We start from the raw sequence: 26,889 nt of genomic DNA, 5'->3' as shown, positions 1-26,889 counted from the left end.
TCAGAAACGCTTTCCTTGCCATTGCCAGTCTACATTTTATATCCTCTCTACTTCGACCATCATCAGTTATTTTGCTCCCCAAATAGCAAAACTCCTTTACTACTTTAAGTGTCTCATTTCCTAATCTAATTCCTTCAACATCACCCGACTTAATTCGAGTACATTCCATTATCCTCGTTTTGCTTTTGTTGATGTTCATCTTATATCCTCCCTTCAAGACACCATCCATTCCGTTCAACTGCTCTTCCAAGTCCTTTGCTGTCTCTGACAGAATTACAATGTCATCGGCGAACCTCAAAGTTTTTATTTCTTCTCCATGGATTTTAATACCTACTCCGAATTTTTCTTTTGTTTCCTTTACTGCTTGCTCAATATACAGATTGAATAGCATCGGGGAGAGGCTACAACCCTGTCTTACTCTCTTCCCAACCACTGCTTCCCTTTCATGTCCCTCGACTCTTATAACTGCCATCTGGTTTCTGTACAAATTGAAAATAACCTTTCGCTCCCTGTATTTTACCCCTGCCACCTTTAGAATTTGAAAGAGAGTATTCCAGTCAACATTGTCAAAAGCTTTCTCTAAGTCTACAAATGCTAGAAACGTAGGTTTGCCTTTCCTTAATCTTTCTTCTAAGATAAGTCGTAAGGTCAGTATTGCCTCACGTGTTCCAGTATTTCTACGGAATCCAAACTGATCTTCCCCGAGGTCGGGTTCTACTAGTTTTTCCATTCGTCTGTAAAGAATTCGTGTTAGTATTTTGCAGCTGTGGCTTATTAAACTGATTGTTCGGTAATTTTCACATCTGTCAACACCTGCTTTCTTTGGGATTGGAATTATTATATTCTTCTTGAAGTCTGAGGGTATTTCGCCTGTTTCATACATCTTGCTCACCAGATGGTAGAGTTTTGTCAGGACTGGCTCTCCCAAGGCCGTCAGTAGTTCCAATGGAATGTTGTCTACTGCGGGGGCCATGTTTCGACTCAGGTCTTTCAGTGCTCTGTCAAACTCTTCACACAGTATCGTATCTCCCATTTCATCTTCATCTACATCCTCTTCCATTTGCATAATATTGTCCTCAAGTGCATCGCCCTTGTATAGACCCTCTATATACTCCTTCCACCTTTCTGCTTTCCCTTCTTTGCTTAGGACTGGGTTTCCATCTGAGCTCTTGATGTTCACACAAGTGGTATAGAATGATCCTGCATAATTCCTTAGTTTAGTGGTCACCGGCGCTGCTGCGATTTATTCTGTCCGATTGGTAGCGCAGGTTATGTGACAGAAGCGCCTGTGCCCGCAGAGTACGCGACGGTGGGCTACATGGCGAAGCGCATCCAGATGCGCAAGAACCGCTTCCTGGCCATCCAGAAGATGGCCGAGCAGAAGAAGGCCGGCCTCGAGGCTCCGCACGCGCCGCCGCCCGGCCCGCCCCCGGAGGGCGACCACGCGCCCAAGCAAACAGTGAGTGTCGCGCGCCACAACGCCGCAGCCGCAGCCGCAGCCGAAGCACCGCTCCTGCCCTGCCTTCTTCTCTAGCGACAGCCACGGGGCAGCAATTTCTCTCGAGCGGATCTCATAAGGGAACCTCCCCATCGCACCCCCCTCATATTTAGTTATAAGTTGGCACAGTAGATAGGCCTCGAAAAACTGAACACAGATCAATCGAGAAAACAGGAAGAAGTTGTGTGGAACTACGAAAAAAAAATAAGCAAAATATACCGACTGAGTAGTCTATGTGAAAGATAGGCAACATCAAGGGTAATGTGTGCTCAGAAGTGCAGTGGTCCCATGGTTAGTGTGAGCAGCTGCGGAATGAGAGGTCCTTGGTTCAAGTCTCCCCTCGAGTGAAAAGTTTAATTTCTTTATTTTCGCAAAGTTATGATCTGTCTGTTCGTTCATTGACGTCTCTGTTCACTGTAATAAGTTTAGTGTCTGTGTTTTGCGACCGCACCGCAAAACCGTGCGATTAGTAGACGAAAGGACGTGCCTCTCCACTGGGAATCGAAAACATTTGATCGCAAGGTCATAGGTCAACCGATTCCTCCACAGGAAAACACGTCTGATATATTCTATACGACACTGGTGACGGCATGTGCGTCACATGACAGGAATATGTTGTCGACCCACCGAACTTGTACACTTGGCGGATGGGTAAAAAGATTCTTCTACCTTGCCCGATTTAGGTTTTCTTGTGGATGTGATAATCAATCCCAAAAAAGACAGAAAATAATTGTCTGAAAGTAAAAGATTAAACTTTTTACTCGAGGGAAGAGTTGAACCAAGGACCTCTTTTTTTTTAGTTCATTTTGTTCGGTTGGTTGCAATTGTTCGTGGCGGACGTCCCCTGACATCCGTTGAAGTTCGTTATTGATCCATTCACTCAGTTTTTTTTATTACAGACGGCAGCTAACCCTCTGAGCTACCGTGCCGGCGCTTTTCGCAGCTGCTCACGCTAACCACGGGACCACGGCATTCCTGAGCTCACATTACCCTTGATGTTACATATGTTGGATATAGACTACTCAGTTTGTATATTTTGCTTATTTTTTTCATAGTTCCACATAACTTCTTCCTGTCTTCTTAATTTATCTGTGTTCAGTTTTTTAAGGCCTATCCACTGTGCCAACTTATAACTAAATCTGACGGGGGTGCGATGGGGAGGTTCCCTTGTCAGCAACATTAGCCCGAACATGTCACGTCACTTACGTATATCGCTGTTTGCATTTTACGCTAACAGGGGACCACACCAACTCGATCTCGTATTTGAAGGGGGGGGGGGGGGGGGGGAAGCCCTCTTGAAAGATATCAGCCTCATAACTCGATTCCGCTCGAGAATTTGGGCAATAAATCTGATAATACGCGCCTATAGCCTTCCGAAAGTACAGCTTTTAAATTTCGCGTGCAACGGTTGTTTGTCGCTCGCTCCGCCCCACTGCAACCTAGCTCAAGGAGTATTGTTTTTAATGATTTCTTATTTTAGATTCCGAACCTTTTTTTAAATATTTCAGTAAAACCGAAGTCAAAAATTTAAGTCTTACTAATGTATGTGACTTTTCGCAGCTAAAGTTGTATTTGTATTTATAGTTTCAGTGCGCTTGTTGCATATCTGCATAACATTAAAAAATATGTTCTGAATGAAGATCAATGACAATTGAAATTTGTATTTTTTAAGTTATTTATAATCTTCATACTCTTGCACTGGATGTCAACGTTAGGAAAACGCGTTGCTATTGTTAACCCTCTAACGGTAAGGTGAAGTTTCCTGACATAAACGGTAAAGTGGGTGTAAAATAAAAAGTGAATAATGGGAAAAAGTTTTATTATCAATACCGGAGGTCCACAGGTTGCTGAGAACATCTCATCTACACTGAGTATAGAATTTTTTAGGACACCACTCATGAAGAGAAGGCCCATCAACCCTTTTATTTCAACGCTCTCTGTTGGTGAATGAAACCACTGGACAGTATCGTACTTTTGACTAGATTTCTCGATTTCAAGATTTGTGTACAAAACAATTTTTTCTATAATTTTTGAATCTATAAATAATAAAAATATTTCTAATTCACTAGTGACGCCCCTTGCTTCCCCACGTGGACCAGGGAGATGAGTAATAATATTTGTCGCTGGTGTCGTAGAAAATTTTGAATGGATGGGTTTGTTGGTCCACATTGTCTCTATGTCTTTACCTAGCTCAAAATTTCTCTCATCATCTACATCTGACTGAGAATTATCAAACTCGACTGCTCCTGCCGCGCCGGCCGGAGTGGCCGTGCGGTTCTAAGCGCTACAGTCTGGAACCGAGCGGCCGCTACGGTCGCAGGTTCGAATCCTGCCTCGGGCATGGATGTATGTGATGTCCTTAGGTTAGTTAGGTTTAATTAGTTCTAAGTTCTAGGCGACTGATGACCTCAGAAGTTAAGTCGCATAGTGCTCAGAGCCATTTTGAGCTCCTGCCGCACAATGAAATACATCATCCTCGTCATCAGTATTAGATAATACATCATCCTCGGTTTCTGAACAATTTTCTGCATCGATATTGTCGCCATCATCTGACTCAGCCTCCTGTCGGAGAAACTCGATGTATATCTCCTCAGGAGTTCTAAGGTGTTGATGCGCCATTTTAGTAAGATACTAGAAGAGAAAACAAAACTTAGATGTAATATAAACATCAATATGGGGTTGAATCCTCCCCACAAAAGAAACTAATAAGTGTGACGTAAACAGTAAGGTGGGGTCGGATCCAACCCGAGCGCGGGTAATGCAGGTTTCGGATAGAGAGGGTAGCTGCAGGTCACTCACCGGACTGACGTGGCCTCCACGGCGTTCTCGGGACGACTGGCTGGTAGGGTAGCTGGAACCACAGCGCTCTCAGAAAAGGGAGTGGGGAGTTATAAACAAAACAGACTCGCTGGAGTCGGATCCAACCCCAACCATACCGTTAGAGGGTTAAGATAGTGCTAAAAGATATTTTCACTTGCTGTACCCTACTTATATGTCATTACCTTTCTAAAAAGTTTGTTGTTAGTAGACGATAAACACGTTTAACGAAACTTTTTTTTCTTCTTTTTTTGTGGTGGGCACGAAATACACCCCCCCCCCCCCCCCCTTGGTATTACGAGTTGTTGATATAGCTAGAGTTAACGTTCGAGGGCTAAGTAAAGCGGCGTGAGTAAGAGGCTTGTCAAATACTGCTGCGACATTGATAACACGCTTTGTTCATCACGTCAAAGTGAACGATTTCTAACCTGTAGCTCATGCGAGAGATATCTTTGCTTTGAACAGTTTGTTGCGTTTCACAAATGCAGTGTAATGAGTTTTATGATTAAAATAGAGAACATTCTCCGGAGAAGATTCTCAGAGCAACAGAACATTCGCTCCGAAATATCTCAATTTCGTATGAATCACCGCATTCTCTGACGAAGGAGTTCTTTCTTACCATCTCCCCTGCCCCCCCCCCCCCCTTCTTGAGAAGTTTCTCGGTGTGTGTCGTCTACCGAGTCTGCCACAGAACACATTCGTAATCTCACATTTTTCATTCAACTCGCTCAAACAAGGAAGATATTCATTGTACAAATACGGAACTAGTGTCAATGTGTTCTGGAAGAGCTGGGCTACTTTTCGAATTTAGTTTTATGTGCAAATGCACTTTCTGACAGAGCTACCGAATTTTTGACAAGTGGCCAACTCTTTTGTTACTTAAGTTAGGTGAACACAATATGCGAACGAAATCTTAAGAATGCGTCACATTCGCATCTACTCCAAACCGGAACTCTGACCAGAGTTTTCTGACACGAGATAATTTTGGTTAAATGTGACATATAATGGGCCAATCGCGAATCAGTACTTAAGCGACCGCTCGTGCGGTTTCTTTGCGAGAAACAGAATGCTATGTTTGTGATAAACCAGTTATTATTTTTTCTAATCCCTCTACTTATTGCTAACATAAGAAAATTCAAAATTTATGCTGTGGGAAAGCTTGATGATGAACTTCTGAAAATGTCAGTGACACATTTGTCTGGTGTACACCTAAATCTTCTCGTACGCCTGTCTGATTACGTGGGTCTGCTATATGGGACAAAAATGTTCTCATTTTCACTTCGTTTGAAGGGTCGCCCCCTCTCCATTCATAATTTTCGGGAAGTAAATTCGCCAGCCAAATAATGATTTTATTGAAACTTCCGGGCAGATTAAAACTGTGTGCCCGACCGAGAATCGAACTCGGGACCTTTGCCTTTCGCGGGCAAGTGCTCTACCAACTGAGCTACCGAAGCACGACTCACGCCCGGTACTCACAGCTTTACTTCTGCCAGTACCTCGTCTCCTACCTTCCAAACTTTACAGAAGCTCTCCTGCGAACCTAGCAGAACTAGCACTCCTGAAAGAAAGGATACTGCGGAGACATGGCTTAGCCACAGCCTGGGGGATGTTCCCAGAATGAGATTTTCACTCTGCAGCGGAGTGTGCGCTGATATGAAACTTCCTGGCAGATTAAAACTGTGTGCCCGACCGAGAATCGAACTCGGGACCTTTGCCTTTCGCGGGCAAGTGCTCTACCAACTGAGCTACCGAAGCACGACTCACGCCCGGTACTCACAGCTTTACTTCTGCCAGTACCTCGTCTCCTACCTTCCAAACTTTACAGAAGCTCACCTGCGAACCTAGCAGAACTAGCACTCCTGAAAGAAAGGATATTGCGGAGACATGGCTTAGCCACAGCCTGGGGGATGTTTCCAGAATGAGATTTTCACTCTGCAGCGGAGTGTGCGCTGATATGAAACTTCCTGGCAGATTAAAACTGTGTGCCCGACCGAGACTCGAACTCGGGACCTAAGCCATGTCTCCGCAATATCCTTTCTTTCAGGAGTGCTAGTTCTGCTAGGTTCGCAGGAGAGCTTCTGTAAAGTTTGGAAGGTAGGAGACGAGGTACTGGCAGAAGTAAAGCTGTGAGTACCGGGCGTGAGTCGTGCTTCGGTAGCTCAGTTGGTAGAGCACTTGCCCGCGAAAGGCAAAGGTCCCGAGTTCGAGTCTCGGTCGGGCACACAGTTTTAATCTGCCAGGAAGTTTCATATCAGCGCACACTCCGCTGCAGAGTTAAAATCTCATTCTGGAATGATTTTATTGTTAAACCTGTATAAACTTCTACAACAGTTTCTCTCATCAGCATTTCTTCGGGATATGTACATCGTTTTTTTGCCTTCCGAGAAACGTAAATTCCGCCATTTTTATTAAAAAAACGTGGTAAAACTTAATCCCAACAGAACTTACTCAGCTCGAAGTATGCTACAGAGCTCACTTCAGAAAACTGAGAATATTGTCCGCTTGTGAGAAACATCTCTAGTTTTATTCACACGAAATCAGAGAATGTTCAGTTGCTTCAGTGTACTCATTTTGCTTTTGAGGTATATGTATAGCTACAGAATATGAATACTAGAACATTGGTAATAATACTGGACATATATGTTCGCGAGATTGACGTACTGTTTACTGTACTCTTATTACTTACCTATTTTCCGCGTAGATTAGCATGTGCTCTCGAACAAGATTTCAAGTCGTGAAGGCGTTTGACAGATGAGTCCGCCTGCCTCCTGCCCCCCCCCTCCTCCCCCCCCCCCCCCCCCCACCCGGCGTCATGCCTCGCCTTCAACATCCCGCGAGTCCTCTGGTCTTCTCTACGCGGAACAGTACTTCCATGTATTACGCGACGAATGTGGAATGTGGAACGAAGCGAGTGACAAACAATAAGGGCGCGCGAAATATAAAAGCTGTACGTTCAGAAGGTCATAACTGCGTACTATCAGAATTATGGCCCGAATTGTCACGCAGGATCTATTGCTGGGTTTGATATCTTGCCAGTGTACTTTTTTCTCCTTAAAATATGAGATGGAGTTGGAGATGTTCACTGTAACACTGGAACTTCAATGTTGTACTTATTTTTCCTGTCTTTATACAGTTATTAGTAACAGTAAGTTGAGTAATTGCAACTCCTACGGATGCAATTGAAAATCCACCAAAGAGATCCTACCCAGTCATCATAGCAGAACGAGCCGTCTTATGCGTTGCAGGTTTTGCGGCACAATATAGTATGTGATTGCAAGTGATAGATAGTGATAGACAGTGACTTCAAGTGTTAGATAAATTCGGTAGTGTGGACGTATCCTGACAGTCAATCCTTTGAATGTGTGCACACATTTCAAGCAATTTTCATCTGTAGACAAAATTTGTGTACGGTAGTCTGAGTCATCACCTCAGATTATACAAATATCCAAATAACTGTTCTTGTTTTTAAGTTTCCTCATTAGGGAACTGTAGCATTAGTAATTGTCATTGAGATCGAGTACGTACAGTTAGTAATTTAATTTCCGAGAAATGAATGGAAGTTTAATATGGGACACCAGAAGGGGAAAAGAGAAGAATTTCGTCCCCATAAATATTTCAGCCAGTGATAAATCGCTAATTTGCTGCGTGGCAAACCTTAAAATTCGACGTTTTTCGCGACACTTCCATTTTGGTATACTAGGAAGCCATTTCGCAGTGTCGGCGCGGCATAATTGATTAAAATACAGACTCGACTGTATGATCAAGTGCCGTATAAACGCTAAAAATTAGCGGTTGCTGTCGCTTGTCTTCCTACAACATAACAATTTGTGACATCTTCATGCTGGCTACACAGATACGCCTACTCTATAGTGGTAGCTACAGAGCCTCAAGCATGTGTGAGTCAAGAGGAATCTGCGGTATTAGCCGACGACTTTGACCAATGACATAATGGTTGCTGAACGTCACCGTTGTTGCATATATTGAATTATATTTCACCATAGCGCTATTTCTTTAGTATTGTCACCGGTTTCGAAATAAATCATTTTTAATTTATTCTGTGTACACAAAAATGCTGTTTTCATTGGTACGCTCGTTACAAGATTTCGTCGAGGTACCGTTGTTTTTTATTGTGAAATGGGGAAGCGGTCGTAGATCCGAATACTGCACCTGATTATTATAGATGTTTGGATCTATTTGTCACTTTCTCGGCACTGGTGCACGAGCGTTCCCTATTACATTCCTTGAGTTATTGTGGTTTTGTTTGATATACAGGGTGGTCCAAAACTCTGTTAACATTTGAAAATTCATACTTCACGGAATAATATAGGCAGAGAGCTAAAACTTGACGCACATGCTTTAAGTGACAGAAAATGAACAATCGACGACGCTTCAGATGATACAAAAGCAATAATTAGTACGATAATTGATTATTAGTAAAGACGTTATTGCTTATAACAAATGCTCAACATTTCGGCCGTCGTTCATCAACAAACAACTTGTAGTCGAGGGACCTTGTTATGAACAGCACTGTGCAGCATACCAGTAGCAAAGTCTGGTAAGAAATTATCGTCGGATGTTGCCTTTTAGCATCCCTAATGACATCGGACGATCGCGGTAGACTTCAGATTTCAGGTAACCTCACAACCAACGGTCACACGGACTGAGGTCTGGGGAAATGGGAAGCCAATAACAGTACGCGATCCGCACCCCACCATGTAAGGAAGATAACTTTGACAAGTGTAGCGCCATCCTGCTTAAAAGTCGTACCTTCCAGCAGGTGTTTACCAGTCGTGATGACTCTCTCTCTCTCTTACTACAACTCATTTTATACACGATTCTCATGCAGCGTCACTTACGTGTTAGTGTCCACCGCCATTTGTTGACCAGTTTTTGAACTCGTTTTTTGTTTCAATAAAATCCCATGTCATTTCAGGCGTCTGTGTTAATTTTTACTTCTCTGCATACATTATTACCTGAATTAATTGAATTTTCAAACGTTAATGAACTTTTGGATCACTCTGCTTATGAGAGATATGTAATCAGAACTGGAATAAAACTTAGGTACGCTCAGAGAGGCTAGAGTTTTAGAGTTTGAGCCAAATGAGTGAACAGCACTGTGGCACTCTTGTCGATCTACGGTTAGTACTTCATCTCCAGATCAGCTACGTTTGAGGGTTTCTGATCGGTTTGAGGTTGAGAGTGGCGGCGGCTCAGCTGGTACTTACCCCCACACCTCATGCCCTTTGCAGTCTTTGACAGCAGTCTGCTCTCCTGATAAACAGGTAATGGCTGTATTTTTCTTTTCTTATGTTTGGACAACTTTAGTGATTTGCATGCTCTTTTTCTTTCCACGTAGAGTTTCTTTTGGAATTTCTGCAAACATATCGACGATTTAGCAAAATACCTTTCTAGAAGATGAATTGTGACTTGTAAGGAGATAAAATGCAGTGCACTCTGCAAGAAGGGGATATTTTTCTCATAAGTCATGGGTAAGGCAAGTACGTATTGTCAGAAACTTTAATTCATGTTTCGAGAATTTGGTAGAGACTCAAAGAACCACAGTCAATCTGAGCTTCAAGTCGTAATATTCTTCATTTACTCTTTTTCTTTAAATGTTTGTTTATGTTTTTGAAGTAATGAAATTGAGTCATATTCAGACAGACTTCGTGGAGTGTAATATTACACTGCACAACTTCTGTGACGCTATAACATGTTAATAATTTTTCATCCCATTACGAGATATTAAAAACATTATTGTAAACACTAAACAAGAGTTTCTGCGCGAAACTGCATTCCTCTCGAACTAGTGATACCATCTGAGCCAACAAACTTCAGAAACTGCTACCACTACTATGCACCACAATATGGTTGCTCTGTCTGCTAGAAGTCGTACCGTACTAAATAGTACATAACCCTAAACGAAACATGTACATTAATTACTGATTGTCTTATGGGACATTGCTTTTTTTTTTTTTTTTAACTCGTGAGACTTCGTCCTTTTCAGCGAGATATTCCAACAGGCTGAGAATGGTGCAGAAGGAATCCCAATTTGGAATCTGTGAGATACTGTCTAGCAGTTATTGCACCTTCAATTATTAGATGAAATATAACATGTACCTCGAGGAAATTGATGCAGATAAGGTCGCTAGACAAAGTATTAGTTACTTCCTGAAAACAGCACACTGGTCGCTTTGAAGCACGGTACAGGGAGACAACTGGCACCAGGCTGTCTTGTGACCACCGCTGATATAAAACATGGCACTGGAGTGAAATCGGTGCACATGGAGACGTGGCAGCATGACAGAAAGGAGGTACTGTGTTTAGCCCCGCTGAAGACCACACGGTGAATGAAGTTATCCGGTTTGCTTCAACACGGGCAGTACCACGAGTCTGCAGGGAATGGTGTGCCTCTAGCAACCATGTAACGAGACGTAAAAACTATTGTCCTGAAAAGATGCAAACTGATAGAAACTGCAGACGAATGTCACGGCCTGTCAATGACAGTCTATTTCAAATCCAACACAAATTGTTGACGTCAGTAAGCGCAGGTCCATCTTGGCCAGTTTCCGAGCGAACATTGGGAAGAGAACTGCAAGAAACGGACATTTGGAATCGGACGCCTCATAAAAGGCCATTGCTCACAATGGTACACGAAACCTTCATTGGGCCAAACACCATAGGAACTGGACTGCACCTGGCTGGAGGCGAGTAGTTTTATTCGACGAGTCGCGATTTTGACTCTTGACGGTGGGCACCGAGTGCACAGATGCCTCAATAATGTTTTTAACCTGCAATGTGTGGAAGGTATAGTTCAGGCCAGACACAGTCTTGCTATGTTTTGACCGTGTTTTTCGTATCATGACGTTCAACATTCTCCGCGACCAACTGTTTCCCTGTTCAGTATCTTCTACACCTTCATGTTGAACGTGTGGTGGACACTTCCATCTTCCAATGTGACAACAACCTTACACGTTCTTGGTCTGGCGAACATTTAGGTACCAGATATCCATCGAATTCCTCTTAATGCACAGAAAATGTCTCTGACTATGTAGAAAAGTGGGTAAGCCATAGCAAACAGCAGCCGCCAGTTCATTGTTCTACGGAATTTTATCAACTGATTTCAGATTGTTATAGCACTCCTGAATAAACTTTCCGACTTTCTCCGTCGTCGAACTGAGTCAGTTATGAAGATTAAAAGCGATGAGACACGATATTAGCGTGATGTCTGCTGGGGGAAGGGTGGGGGGGAGGAGAAGGGGGTGACTACTTTTTTGGTTCAGCGTGCTTCTGCGCAGGTACACGCAATAACATGGGTACAAGCCTGGTCAGGCAAGACTGAAGTCCAGCGAAACTTCCTTACGAAAGATTGAAGGCCTACATGGTTTACAATGGACCAAAACATTTTCTTATCGAAAGATCAGACGTCGCAGCAGATTGTATGGATGGCCCAGTCTGAATACCTCCCACCAGATTGGCACATGGATGCTCGGGCAATATGGAAATCTGGTTTAGGTCTGGAACTAGGAAATTCATGCCACAGGTAGAGAAATGTTGTTGTTCTTGTCAGACGAGTCTTCGACAATGGGAAGGAACAAGCCATGGCTCTCTGCAGAGCACTGTAGAAGACTAAGCGAATAGAAAACGAGAGCACTGTAGAATACCAAGTAAAGAAAAACGAAATAATCGTAAAGAATCTTTCCTTCTTGGAGGACCACAGCCATGTAGAATTTTTTCAAAGAAATTTCCGCCATTTGACTGTTAATTGTCAACAAAATGCAGCCAATAATATTAATCATTTAATTAATTGTTCATACAAAAACAAATTTTGTAGAAGTAGTACCTCTTAAAGATCTACCGCATTTGGTTTAACTCGTCTTATGCCTAAAGAAAGAGTGAGAACTATATTTAAAAGAAAATCAGGTATTAACTGCCCCGCCTGTAACTTACCGACACTCCGCTTTATAGCCCTCGGGACACGTGAAATCAAAACCAAAGGAGGTATAAAGGAGCATCACTTGAACCATTTCTCCTAAGGCGATGCAGCCTTGTGGAAGTTAATTTTGTAAAGAATGTGAGCGACGAAGCGTATATTGGCACTGCTCATTGAATATTTTTTTGGCATGTATGCACACTTGCACTAACAGTCTGCAGTCAAACAGAATGTTAAATTTTAGTATGAAATGTATATTTCGTATACGATTAGTAATATTACACAGTTTTTAGGAGTAACAAATTGTGCCTTGTCTAGTGACTAAACAATGCAGAAAATACATCCAGGCTATTACAATAAAAGAGTATAAAAAGTCTTTTTTTTATTTCTGAAGAAAATAATTTTATTTATGTGTAATGTATCCACATATCCCTTTCCAATTCACAAAATGAAGATACATTTTTACTATGGAGTTTTAGCAGCTACATCGTCATAGGCCTATTATCGATTTCAAAGTATCACGACAACTGACAAGATAGGTAAGTGTAACTGTAGTAATAAAGTCAGTATAAAATAAAAACACAGGTGTCCAGGTTTTTTCTCTTTGAAATCCGGTTAGCCTGTTTCTCGACGATGACGTGTCAGAGACAGGTCAAATATATTTTAAATATAAGTATTGTTTCCAGTTATGTAATAACTTTTTGCTTATAAAAACACAGGTGTCCAGGTTTTTTCTCTTTGAAATCTGGTTAGCCTATTCCTCGACGATGACGTGTCACAGACAGGTCAAATATATTTTAAATATAAGCATTGTTTCCAGTTATATAATAACTTTTTGCTTCTATAGCCCGCACTGTATGATATTTACGCTTTCATGTACTTGAGAACTGCTATAAAGCCAAAATCATGGTTGTATGAAATAAATGAACAATTAACAGTCAAATGAGGGAAATTTCTTTTTTAAAAAAATGTTCGCAGCCTACTTAAATGCTGATCTGATTTACTTCAGTAAATTCCCCTCTCTCGTAGCTGTATATGCAAAGCAGATATTAGCACAGGAAATCTCCTATCAAATATTCCCAACTGAGACTCCATCTGCTTCACTACCAGCTCGCCTGTATTTGGCAGCAAAGAACAATATCTACACTACTGGCCATTAAAATTGCTACACCACGAAGATGACGTGCTACAGACGCGAAATTTAACCGAGAGGAAGAAGATGCTGTGATATGCAAATGATTAGCTTTTCAGAGCATTCACACAAGGTTGGCGCCGGTGGTGACACCTACAACGTGCTGACATGAGGAAAGTTTCCAACCGATTTCTCACGCACAAACAGCAGTTGACCGGTGTTTCCTGGTGAAACGTTGTTGTGATGCCTCGTGTAAGGAGGAGAAATGCGTACCATCACGTTTCCGACTTTGATAAAGGTCGGATTGTAGCCTATCGCGATTGCGGTTTATCGTGTCGCGACATTGCTGCTCGCGAAGGTCGAGATCCAATGACTGTTAGCAGAATATGGAATCGGTGGGTTCAGGGGGGTAATACGGAACGCCGTGCTGGATCCCAACGGCCTCGTATCACTAGCAGTCGAGATGACAGGCATCTTATCCGCGTGGCTGTAACGGATCGTGCAGCCACGTCTCGTTCCCTGGGGACGTTTGCAAGACAACAACCATCTGCACCAACAGTTCGACGACGTTTACAGCAGCATGTACTATCAGCTCGGAGACCATTGCTGCGGTTACCCTTGATGCTGCATCACAGACAGGAGCGCCTGCGATGGTGTACTCAGCGACGAACCTGGGTGCACGAATGGCGAAACGTCATTTTTTCAGATGAATCCAGGTTCTGTTTACAGCATCATGATGGTCGCATCCGTGTTTGGCGACATCGCGGTGAACGCACATTGGAAGCGTGTATTCGTCATCGCCATACTGGCGTATCACCCGGCGTGATAGTATGGGGTGCCATTGGTTACACATTTCGGTCACCTCTTGTTCGCATTGACGGCACTTTGAACAGTGGACGTTACATTGCAGATGTGTTACGACCCGTGGCTCTACCCTTCATTCTATCCCTGCGAAACCCCACATTTCGGCAGGATAATGCACGACCGCATGTTGCAGGTCCTGTACGGGCCTTTCTGGATACAGAAAATGTTCGACTGCTGCCTTGCCCAGCACATTCTCCAGATCTCTCACCAACTGAAAACGTCTGGTCAATGGTGACCGAGCAACTGGCTCGTCACAATACGCCAGTCACTACTCTTGATGAACTGTGGTATCGTGTTGAAGCTGCATGAGCAGCTGTACCTGTACACGCCATCCAAGCTCTGTTTGACTCAATGCCCAGGCGTATCAAGGCCGTTATTACGACCAGAGGTGGTTATTCTGGGTACTGATTCCTCAGGATCTATGCACCCAAATTGCGTGAAAATGTAATCACATGTCAGTTCTAGTATAATATATTTGTCCAATGAATACCCGTTTATCATCTGCATTTCTTCTTGGTGTAGCAATTTTAATGGGCAGTAGTGTACAATGGGTCAGAACTCGATCCGCCAGCTCTAAATTTGAATGACGGAGAATAAAATGTATATAGAAACAAAATAAAATAACAACAAACTTTACGGATGTTATGTTCTGCATGTTAACTATGCGATCTCTTGGTAACTTCTTTGGTTGCAAGCTAACGGAATGAGGTGAAGTGTAGCTGTGTGAAGAGAGCGCCTGTACGTGTCCCTTGTAAGTGGTCGGCGCCGTGCCTCTGTTCCAGGAGGTGCGTTTCAAGGTTCACGATCCGAAGGCCCACTCGAAGGGCGGCACTCTGGAGAACACGGTGAACGGGCGCGCCGACGAGGAAGCGGGCGGTCCGGCGCCGCAGCACCTCATCCACCCCACCAAGGATATCAACAAGCTGTACGGCATCACGCCCAGCGACATCGACAAGTACTCGCGCATCGTTTTTCCCGTCTGCTTCGTGTGCTTCAACCTCATGTACTGGATCATCTACCTGCACATCAGCGACGTCGTCGCGGACGACCTCGTGCTGCTCGAGGAGGACTGAGCGTCCACCATTTCTTTGCCTGTTTTCCCTCTCCTCATCATCACACCTTTCTGTTTCTATTTCTTTTTTTACATTCCTCACTGATTGTAAAGTTTCTACGAACTAGAGGGGCGTGTATTTCGCTCCGTCGAGCGTGCTGCGTACAATAGCGAGAAATGGCAAGTGGCGACTAAAAAAATTTTTTTTTTTGTTTACTCAGGAGTGGGATAAGGATCGAATTACGGACTCTTCAGTGCAGCCGTGTGTATGATTTCCGCCGTACACTACACGTACGCCAGCACTCCCACAGCCTATCAGTTCACGCACAGCCTGTTACATCTTCTCGACACTGTACTGTAGCCACATGTGCTGTTATTCTAAATAATAATAATATTATTATAATAATAATAATGATGATGATAAAGAAATGATATATTCACACGTACTGTAGGTATGTAACTGCGATAGCGGTGCTAAGAATGTGTGGACACGTCAGTATTCGTGGTTGTGAATGACAAAGTGTGGTGATAGGAATGTGGAAAGAACATTAGTACTTCTGTAATGTAGAGTGAATACAAATATTCTAACGAACTCTTTAAATCAGTAAAGAAATGTTGATGTATTCTTCTAGTTACTTACGGATGCCTGGAAGCGAGAAAGGGATGTAATGAGCAGCAGGAGATACTTTGTATTGAAAACTGAACCTCGTGTGTGAAGTTCGCCATTCTAAAATCTGATGTAGTAAAATGGTAGTTGTAATCCAGATGATAAACTGAACACAGGATTCATTAATTTTTTAAAATGAGTTAATACAAGTGTATCGTAAGAGAAGAGCTCCCGTAGCCTTCCCGACCCAACCTTCTCCTTTTTCTATGAGAATTGTTATCGTGTTCCACATCAGCCCTTCCACTCGCACGCGAGACGTCTGTGTTCGACTGCTTGACACTGTGCTTTCGAAATATTGTAAAGCGTTATCACTGAATGTTGTTTTCTCTGTGGCACACTAAAATAATCAGACTGGTTCTGATATATATTTCTGTTACTATGTAATGATAAATTAAGTATTCTAAACCTGTTGATATGTTACAATCAAATGTGTTAAATTTGTTGGTAAAAATTTTAAAGTGAGTGTTTTAATATGCATGACAGGCAGGAGGTGTCGAAGTTCAAAGCTGTAGTGGCATTGTTCCAAAGGCGTGAAGAAATGTTTACATCAGATAAGTGTAACATTCTTCTTCAATTAGTTGATTAAAGACCTGCAGACCACTTCTCTTAATTGTTGGGACATAATAACTGGTACTTGAGGATATTCATAGTATTTATTCTTGATATTTAGGCTTTTTAAAGAAATGTTTGTAAAATGGAGTAGGTCATTGCTGTCAGTCAGTGAAATTTTAGCAAGTGTTTAGTGCTAATGGTCCTACACTGTGGAAAGTCCGTACTTCCATACACATCGTACTGATTCATCACAATGAAAACAGAAAGCACACACCACCTGTAAATATACATATAAGCCAGTGCAAATACACATAAAGTAATGAAAGAGGAAGCTCTCTTTGCCAAATTACCATCACTGATTCGTCATTTAATCACTCTTGCCTGTCTATCATATTATTTTTATTGGTTAATATTTGTATGTAAATGTTGAAAATGAATTTATTTCATGTTAACTAATTGCAAACACAAACAGTTTAATTCCTGGGCCCACTAGACCTTGAGATAAGTAGCTTTTCCCTATTACCTGACCCAGATCACTGAGTAAAAATACTTTTATACAAAAAGGAGATTAAAAATAATCTGATCAGATGTAAAAAGTACACTAATATATATTTTAGTCTGTAAGGAATGCGAAAATTCATTAAATGATAGTTCTCAAGTCTCATTCAAAACTGAAGAAACTGGCACAGATATATATTTAAAACATGAACACATAGTTTGAGTGAGTGAATGGATTTTTCATAAAATTTTCATTCAATTATTGCAAATAATCTGAGAAGTTCGGACATACGTGGTGGTTTTAACATTGCTTTACTGAATGAAATGGTTATTAAAATTAAATTGCAATCTTTTTCATCAAACAGCATTTTCAATGCTACACTAATAACAGCCTTACTTAAACACAATCGTTAGCACTTATGTACAGTTCTGCAAATTAATTTCATTTTATGCATTCTACTGAAAGCACAAATATTTATTAATTGATGCCATGATGTAAAGTGAAAGGTTTGTGCACTTTAATCTTAGGATATAATATCCTCACAACACATAACTGCCATTTTATAACACACAAAATATAAATGAGAAACAAATACCAGTTTTAAATAATTCAGTTAATAAAATATTACAGTAATAATTTTAAAACATATATATGATTTGTCAATTTGATAAATGGGTGCAAAACTCCAAGTATAAAATGTGGCAATGGTCAAAATTGAAAAAAAACATGCACTTTTTGGCTTATTTCTTTCTCTTAATATTAACTCACATTGCCATTAGAAAAGGAAGTCTTAGACAATGAGTGACTGTTAATGGAAGAATGAAAAGCAATATTCATTGTTACACTCACAATGCCCTCATGAATATTTAGTTTACATAGACAATGAGTCAATGGACAGCAAACACTAAAATTTACAACAAAGTATGTGCTGACCAATTGCATAGTTTTAGTTTCAAATCAATTATATTTATAACATATATAAAAAGGATTAGCACCTGACATATTTTTGGAACTTCATCTCACTTATTACCAATAAAATATCTGGGTCAACATTTTTTAAATTAATTTTAACGTTTACACTTCTGTTTAACAGCAACACTTTTTAGTCATAAAACAAACATGTTTCACACTAATATATTGGAAAATGCACATAAAATATGTTTCATAACATTATTTTTTCAGTTTTATTTTGTTAAACAAATGCTCACCTCAAAGAAAAAAGTACAGAATAAGTACAGTTAGGACATAATGCTGTAGGATGTTCTGGGCAACAACAGGACAAAAAGTGAGGCTGGTCTGATCTTTGAAGATTTTCTACAAGTTGACATTTACTAATTTTACAGGTCTTCATCATTTATGATTTGTTATGTTAAAGTAAAGTTAAATTCAACATCAATTTGTGACACTCAGTAATTAATGAACTTTTTTTTCAAGAAAATTTCACTCGTGGCACCTGTAGCAAACCTTCTGTGATGCGTGCTAGTGACACAGACTGTACATAAGAAAAAGAGTATTCATTTTAAAATGTTTATGTGTGTATGAAGATTAATTCAATGGTCAAAGGCCACAGTTATATTGCTCAATCATTCCAAAAATAAAAATTAATTATTATAAACACTGTTCTCTCTTAACTGTAGACAAACATGAAAAGTGCTGCTATAAGCAATACACTGGCATCAAGGCCAATTATTTATAGCTTGTATGTGTATGGAGATACAAACACCTTTGGTTCAAAAAAGATCATTAAATCACCTAGCCACATACCAAAGATCTAGCACTCCTGCTTTTGGAGCACTTTATACTATTGTTCCTCATTAGAAAATTCTTATTGCAGTAAAGACCCATCAAAACATAAGAAGGTTCATGTCAATATCTGCAGCATATAGGCTACACGTTAATTCTAAAGGACTTACAAATGGAACCTCCTATGTTTACACAGGAGAGAATATTGTTATACACTGAGAAAGCTTTTAGAACTAATTTCCTGTAGATATCAGTGCTTGTATGTGGAGATTAATTAAGAAACAAGTGTTGTGTTTATAAAAAAGTGCAGAAAAATATGTAAAGTAAAACTGTTTTGAATAAGTGCAGTATATTTTGTGCGAATTCAATTTGAGCATGTAGATTGCTCACTAACTGAATATTCTAAAGAAACAAGAGGAGATGATCATGATGTGTAGAAAACTTCATATGAATATTTGTTCGTCATTTTTATTTCAATAAAAGCTAACAATGAGAACACAGTTTTTGCTGCTTACTTTCTTCACTTCCAGAATTCATATTTTCCCACTATTTTTTCACTAAAATGTGAAAACATGACCACTGCACAACTTTAACTGGTGGAAAGAGTATGTTAGACTAGCTGCGTCCCTGATGCAAATTAAACATGCACTATAATAAATAAGAACAGAAGTGTAGTAACTTTATGTTATGGATACAGTGCTTAATTATAATTTGTGCAAGAGTATTTTCCTCAGGTTCAGAAATAATAATGTGATACATCATCACTCCCAATGTAAAGGATTGCCAAAACTGGCTGTAACCAATAAAAAATTTCAGTCATGGTAGCAGAAGAAGAAATACATGACATGATGAAAACCATATCTCCTAGACTGTACACTATATTTCAGGTGATATTATATACCATTCTGCACTCTGTCTCTTAATTTTGTCGTATAGGATGCCTCAAAAGAAAGTTTATATATGATGTGTTAAAATAAAATAGCGACTGAAGTCTATCAACAAAATCTTTATTTATTATTGAATACATAGTTTAGGAATTTACTTCTTAAAAATAATGTCATTTAAATGCAATCCAGCACTCCTATACCTCTCATTTATCCGATGAACAGAATTTTGCATGGTGGCCGGCATCGAGACTCTGGAATGGCTGCCACACTGCTATGGATATTTTTTTTTAATTGCTCCAGAGAAGTCAGATTATTGACATCAACTTTATGTCACCCCTGCTGGAGACCAATCTGCCAGGGAAAATTTCTCAAACTCTCAGTGTAGATGCATTGGACATGTGTGCTTTGGCTTTGTCTTACTGAAACCATGTTCTTTTTATATAATAATGGAAGTTTCGCAATTCAAGAACCAAAAAGTCATTTAACATTGTCACATAATTTCCCAAATTCACTGTAATTGTATGACCACTCTTGTCCTCAAAAATTACAGGCCAATTATTCCTGCAGCTGACATCGCAGCCCACACAGTAACTTTTGATGAGTGAAGGGGTTTCTCAAGCTTCTGTTTAGGATTAGTTGCACTCCAGTAGCGGCAGTTTTGCTTATTGATGTGATTATTCAGGTGAAAATGAGCCTCATCAGAAAACAAGATGTTGTTAAATGAAGGGCACTCTGTCTCATCATTAACAAGGTGGAGAATACGTCTGGCATCCTAAGGCTTCTTGCACCAACTGGATTTTGTAGGGGCACAGTTTAATGCCTTTTTGCATGCCATGGTCACAAAATCACTGTTTTAGTAAAATTCTCACACACAATGCATGATTTGCTCCCAAGTAGCACTTCATATTCATTGCATTCCTAAGGCCAAGCAAGCAATGAATGTACACCCTCTCTACTCCGATCTTTTGTGCATGTGCAGAGAGCTCTTCAAATATAAACTTCCTTTTGAGACATCCTGTGTATTATGACACATTCTGTCTAGATTACTACACCTAAGGACATTTTGGTATTTTATCATTTGCTTAACATGAAGTCACAATAGGTCAATAAACCAGCATCTACACACAGAGATGAGATACTATTGTCAGGGTCGCAAACATGCAAGCAGACTGGTCCTGGTCAGTTCAGGCTAACTTACCTCTCTCTAAGCAATGTGCATATTTCTTTGAACCATAGGGACAGACCAGGTTTATCAAAAAAAGTAAACATAATCTTCACTGTGCTACAAGGACACAACTAGCAGGTAAAAAATAGAAATACTACATCATGAAAGTTTATCTCAATACCAAAGAGAAAAAATAGTCATATTTGCTAAAAAAGTTTGTACATGTGCATGATTACTGTGCCCCACTGTGTTAACTCATTGGTGTCTGACTTTTAATGTCTGATCCTGTTTATTGAAATATGTGCACAGTAACACATACTGAAGTGCAACATTGCTAATTATTTTCTAAATCAAAATAGGTTTAAAATATGTTCAGTTTGTTAAAAATTTCAAAAGAATCAAGTTAAGCTCACAGTGGAGCTAGTGGGGTGCCTTTAGTGTAGGATGGTAGGCAGTGGCAGGGCTGCAGGCTGTTGGTGGACCAGAGAAACATTGTTATCAAAATAAATACTTTATTTTACTCGAAATTTGCATTATGCTACTGTGGGGTAGCAACCAGGCCCTCTCAGTATGTGGTGGAAGCCTCTTGGCTGGTGAGCTAACAACTATTGCTCAGCCAGCTGACAGTGACACACCCATCCAGGATTGCTGATGCCACTGCCCAGAACATGGAAATCAAACCTGTTACATGAGTCACTCAACAAATACATGACATCAGCAGCACTTGGGGCAGTGGAATCAGTGCAGCGGTAACCAGCTCCACGGTGGATGGCTGCATCCCTGTAGGTGATGGCAGGAAGTGCAGTGGAGCCTGCTTTGGCAGTGGTGGAAGGCACCTGCTGTGCCTGTGACTCAACCTGCTGCCACCATTGTCAGGAGTCAAGCTCACTGACACAGTGGGCAAAGGACCACCTGTCGTATCATGGCAGCACCAAGTCTGGAGGGTGGGCTTAGTGCAGGAGGAATGTACGGTGTTGAAGATCCAATCTCCTAATTGCCACTGGCACCTCCATGTCATGACCTCACCCTGTGTAGCCTAGATGTCCTATTAGTACTGCTAGGCTATGAATGATCCTACAACAAAATGACAGCTATTTATGTAGGATAGTAGTGCACCTCTTATTCCAATGTGCCACTTTCAGTCATGTTCTTGATAACACCACTGAAGCCTGCTGGTGGAGAAATCCCCTTGCCTGTGCTGCAAGATCAGTATCTTACTACTGTGCTGGCAGGTTTTGCAGAGCCAGACCTGGCCCAGCTCGCAATGGATATATATGCCAGACTTTTCACCTTAGAGTAACACTTGCAGCCAATGTCTTCAATTATTTGCTGGATATATTCCAGTCTCTATCTCTAAAGATTTCACCCTCTACAGCTCCTTCAAGTACCGGAAGTTATTCCCTGATGACTTAACAGGTGTCCTCTCATCCTGTCCCTTCTTCTTGTCAGTGCTTATCATATATTCCTTTCATTGTCAATTCTGCAGAGAACCTCATCAATGTAGCTTATCAGTCCACCTAATTTTCATCATTCTTCTGTAGCAGCACTTCTTAAAAGCTTCAATTCTCTCCTGTTCCAGTTTTCCCATGGTCCATGTTTCACTACCATACAGTTCTCAGAAATTTCTTCTTCAAATTAATGCCTATGTTTCACACTACTCTTACAAACTAAAATGATGCTGGAGAGCTCATTCTCTCTTTATAAATCACACTTAAAATACCATCTTTAACAATATATGATCTGGCTCTATTAAATTCCTAGGCTTTTATCTCACGTATCTGCCCAATGATTTTTCGACCTGTTATTTTGGAACATCATTCGGACCTTTGTGCTTGCAACAACAGTTCCCTTTATACTTATCCTCACATAAAACCCACATTCAGCACTGCCAGTCACAATGCGCTGAAGTTAGATTCACTTACCTCTCTCACTGTAGTCTTCATCACAGACAATTCCCCCCAAAATGCTTGGCTTTCTGGTACTTGCTGCCTCAAAGCAACTTCCTGGTGCCTAGTGGCACTATATTATACAAATTAAGCCTTAGCATACCCAAGGCTGGTTCACGAAAATTTTTCCAATAACCTATTTTCACTTTCCCACCCATTTTTTCCAATACACTTTTACCCATGTTAGGTTTCACTAATAACTCTGATACACACTGTGTGCAAATCTTGCACTTGGAAGCCTCTCTCAGCTTGGCTACCGGTAATTATGATACATCCTGTATAGAAATCTAACATTTGTGACAACTCTGGTGCCCCTCTCAGCTTGGCGCCCTAAGTGGTGGCTTGTGCTTCTTGTGCCTTAAACTGGCTCTGTATGTACTTGTACATAGTTTAACCAATTTGTTCCATACAACAGACACACCTCGTGGCAGCCCTACACTGCTGACAGTATCCTATTGCAGATTGTCAATTTTGGTATGAAGTTCAGCCAGGAAGTTTAATCTCAGGTTTTCCTCATACCCTTCATCTACTTTACTCTCATCATTCTTCATTGCAAACAGCTCAAACTGCACACCAACAGCTTGATCTACAAGTCTGTGATGCAGTCCTTGTGCTCTTGTTACATTCCACACCCTGGGCATACATTCCTGAGCGGATGCTGCCTTGTTGCCCGATCATTAATTTTATGAACATGTCTCCTCTTCCTATTCCAATGCCCACCCTGCTGCTGGAGAGATATAAACATCTGTAACATTTCAGCCACATCACCTGCAACACAACAATCAACAACTTCTTATGCCTTCCCCATAGTTTCTAACATAACAACATTGTCTGCATTTTCTATCTATATGGCGCAAAAATCATTGCTGCATGCATTTCCTAGTGCATCTGTCCCGGGCTCCACAGCCTCTAAATAACTCCCATCATACTACTGCACTAGCATCACCCATGTTGCTATCCCCACACTTATTCATTGTGTTACAGCCCACACTCATTCCTGGTACCCCAAACTCAACAATTCCGTCTGACATCATATCAGAGCTGGTACCTCTACATTATTGTCCTCTATATTAACAACATTATTGTAACATGCAATGACTAAATTCCAATGTGTCACCACTCTCTCTACTAATTATTTTAATCTTTCCACTCAGCCTAGGGTGTCCATTCGCCCCGTTTTTCCCGTGACTGTCCCATTCTTTACCAAAATGTCCCACTGTCCTGAAAGTTTTTTTGGAAACGCTCAAATGTCCTGTTTTTTTTATGATTCCACTTGGCTAGAGTATTTTACGCAACTGGTTGTTTGACTTGCTATTAACTGCGCAATTATTTACGCTAGGAAGCGTGTGATGACTTTCAGCATACCCCAAACATGTACCGAACTGTCAAATATCGCAAGTAATTTTAAATGCACTATAGGTTATGAATAACAACAAAGATTCTTCTCTTCTAAATCAATCCACTGAATCCGTCCTTTTGGTCCAGAGGTACTTTACACCACTGATACTTGCTCTCTGGCTTTCGTCGCCACACTGTTAATGTTTTGCACTGCACAATCACTGTTTCATTACGCCAAAACAAAAGTGTAATTTTAACAGCAATATAAAAGCGAGTTTCCTTTTATCACTGGTAGTGGAGGAACCGTAGAATGTACGTTGTGCAGATCAAAATTTGCTATTGGTCATGGTGGAAGGTCTGACATTGTGAATCACATTAAGACGAAGAAACATTGCATGAGTGATCAAACAAAAAGAGCAAATAAAGGCGTGAGTGACTACTATGTAAACTTAAAATCAGTAACAGAAATGGATAGGTAGTTGGCAGCACAAGAAGCTATGTTTGCATAACACAGTGCAATGTATAACCATAGCTTTAAGTCAATGGACTGTACCACAGCAGTTGTTAAAAATCTTTTCAATCCTAAATTCACATGTGGACACACAAAATGTAATGCAATCATTTCAAATGTTGTTGAACCGTATGCAGCTCAGCAGGTTTTAAATGAACTGAAAAGTGCTCAATTCATTTCTGTAATGATTGATACATCGAATCATCTGGATTTGAAGTTGGTTCCTCTCCTTATCAGGTATTTTCACCCTGAAAATGGCAACACGGTGAAAGTGCTCAAATTGGTTAATTTAGCTGGAGAAACTTCAGATTTACTTCAGAATTATGTGCTGGAGGTTTTGAAGAAATATGATCTTGAGGGAAAGGTGATTGCAGTTTTTGTAGACAACACTAACACCAATTTTCGTGGTAAGCAGAGGAAAGGAAAAAACAATTTGTTCTATAAACTGCAACAGGACACAGTGAATAATATAGTAGGTGTTTTCTGTACAGCACATGTGGTGCACAATTCCTTACAAACTGGCTCAGATTGCCTACCCATCAACTATCAATTAATTGTAAACAAAATCTTCCAGCATTTTCACATATATACAGTAAGGGTTGAATCTCTTAAGTCATTCTGTAAGTTTACTGAAACTGAATACAAAACTGTACTTGGGCACAGCACGACAAGGTGGCTATCTCTGCTACCAGCATTGGAAAGAATTGTAGAGATAGTTCCTGCTTTGAAATCATATTTCATTTCCCTTGATAAGTGTCCTGTTATCCTTAAACAATTCTTTGATAACCCTGTGTCTATTGTTCTTCTACATTTTCTTGTTAGCCGGCTAAAACCTTTCTCCACAACAATTAAAAGTATTGAGAAACAAGAAATCACAATAGCGGAAGTTTATCAAGAAATAAACAAATTATTGGGCAAATTACAATGTATAAAATCTGAAAGATTTCTCACATCCTTTGTACATGAGACTCTAAGAAAGCTGGAAGAAGAGGGTGAAATTACTGTAGAACAATTTCATATTCACGCTGACTTCTTCTATGACTCTTGCATTGAGTATATTAAAGAATGGTGTTTACCATTTCTCACACCTTTTAAAACATTTGACTGGGTTAATACTGAAAAGGAGCAGCTACAGTGGAAGGATATTCAGGACTGTTGTGTTTTTGTTAAAAGTATTGTACCAAATTTTCCTGTTGATGAAGACGAACTGTGCGATGAATTTTCATGTTCACTGAACTTCATAAAAAGTGAATAAGGAGACAAAGAAAGTGTTAGTGCAAAAATATTTGCTTATTTCAAAAGTAAAAACATTAACATGAAAAACATGATTCATTTGGTGGAGTTTTGTCTGGGAATTCCTGGGTCAAATGCTGCTGTGAACGTGTGTTTTCGTTAGTGAACTCTTTGTGGTCGGATGAAAAAAACAGAATGAAAGTTTAAACAGTGAGGGCCTTGCTCATTGTCAAAACACACTTTAATGGTGTATTGTGTACTGACTTTTATGGTACAATTTCAAACAAAAATGCACTTCTTGATAAAGTACATAAAGTGAAAAGTATAGTGATAGTGTGGCAGAATAATTGTAAAAAGTGATTTGAGATCTTCTGAGTGCATGTTGTAAAGGTAAATTTGTATGTGTATTAAATTTGATCAATACAATATTTATGTCCCAGTTTTTTTCTTCATTGTCCCAGGTTTTTCTCTAATTTATTTTAGCTGTCCCATTTTTCAATGAAAATGAAACGGACACCCTAACTCAGCCACATGTCCCATCGGTCGTCAAATTCTGCCCAACCACTTACAAGACCGACACATTGAACTCCATTAATGGCAGCTGGATGTACTGCAGGAACAGGTAAATTATTCATAGGTATGTCTGTCTATCTTTCCATTTTCTCCTTCTCTCTTCTCCATACTTTCTCTGTTATCCTTCTTCCCTCCCTCTCCAGAATTTTCCTGTTCCTCAAATACCAAGGACTGTTTTTAACCCACCAGACATCAAACCATCTCTACCTCTCATTCACATACTCCAGAGTATTCCAAATGCTTTTTCCTCCTCCCTAATATAAAGTGCTCTCAGTTTCCTAGACAGCTTTTCAATGTCCCCTTGTAGCCTTTCTACCTAATCTGTTACAATTTTTTAATATCTCCTTTGTGGTAATCCCTCACTTTATTGAAAATTTTGCTCCCTGTATGATTACCTTTTGTCAATTGCAAATAGAAAAAACAAGAACATTTCCATGTACTATTGTCCAACACTTCTCACCAGTTTACACACTTAAATACTGA

The 26,889-nt window shown here is 40.4% G+C and overlaps 1 protein-coding gene and 2 non-coding genes across 7 annotated transcripts in view; 1 reads left to right on the top strand and 2 right to left on the bottom strand.

The window, feature by feature from the left end:
- Positions 1-19,256, top strand: part of LOC126188873 (gamma-aminobutyric acid receptor subunit beta) — a 621,229-nt gene extending 601,973 nt beyond the window's left edge. For 4 of the 5 annotated variants that reach the window (XM_049930533.1, XM_049930535.1, XM_049930532.1 and 1 more), the window contains exons 8-9: positions 1,299-1,459; positions 15,024-19,256. In XM_049930533.1, the coding sequence (XP_049786490.1) occupies positions 1,299-1,459; positions 15,024-15,314 (452 nt within the window). In that variant the 3' untranslated portion in view covers positions 15,315-19,256. The remainder of the gene's footprint in view (positions 1-1,298; positions 1,460-15,023) is intronic. The other variant, XM_049930536.1, reaches the window with a different exon arrangement.
- Trnas-cga (transfer RNA serine (anticodon CGA)) lies at positions 5,696-5,770 on the bottom strand. Its single transcript has one exon. It is a non-coding gene; the product is annotated as a tRNA-Ser (tRNA).
- Positions 5,997-6,071, bottom strand: Trnas-cga (transfer RNA serine (anticodon CGA)). The gene has a single exon. It is a non-coding gene; the product is annotated as a tRNA-Ser (tRNA).
- Positions 19,257-26,889: the final 7,633 nt, after the last annotated feature.

Source organism: Schistocerca cancellata, chromosome 5 (assembly GCF_023864275.1).
Source record: "Schistocerca cancellata isolate TAMUIC-IGC-003103 chromosome 5, iqSchCanc2.1, whole genome shotgun sequence".
NCBI classification, from domain to species: domain Eukaryota; kingdom Metazoa; phylum Arthropoda; class Insecta; order Orthoptera; family Acrididae; genus Schistocerca; species Schistocerca cancellata.
The sequence above is the reverse complement of the archived record's forward strand: the minus strand, read 5'-3'. Positions and strand labels throughout refer to the sequence as shown.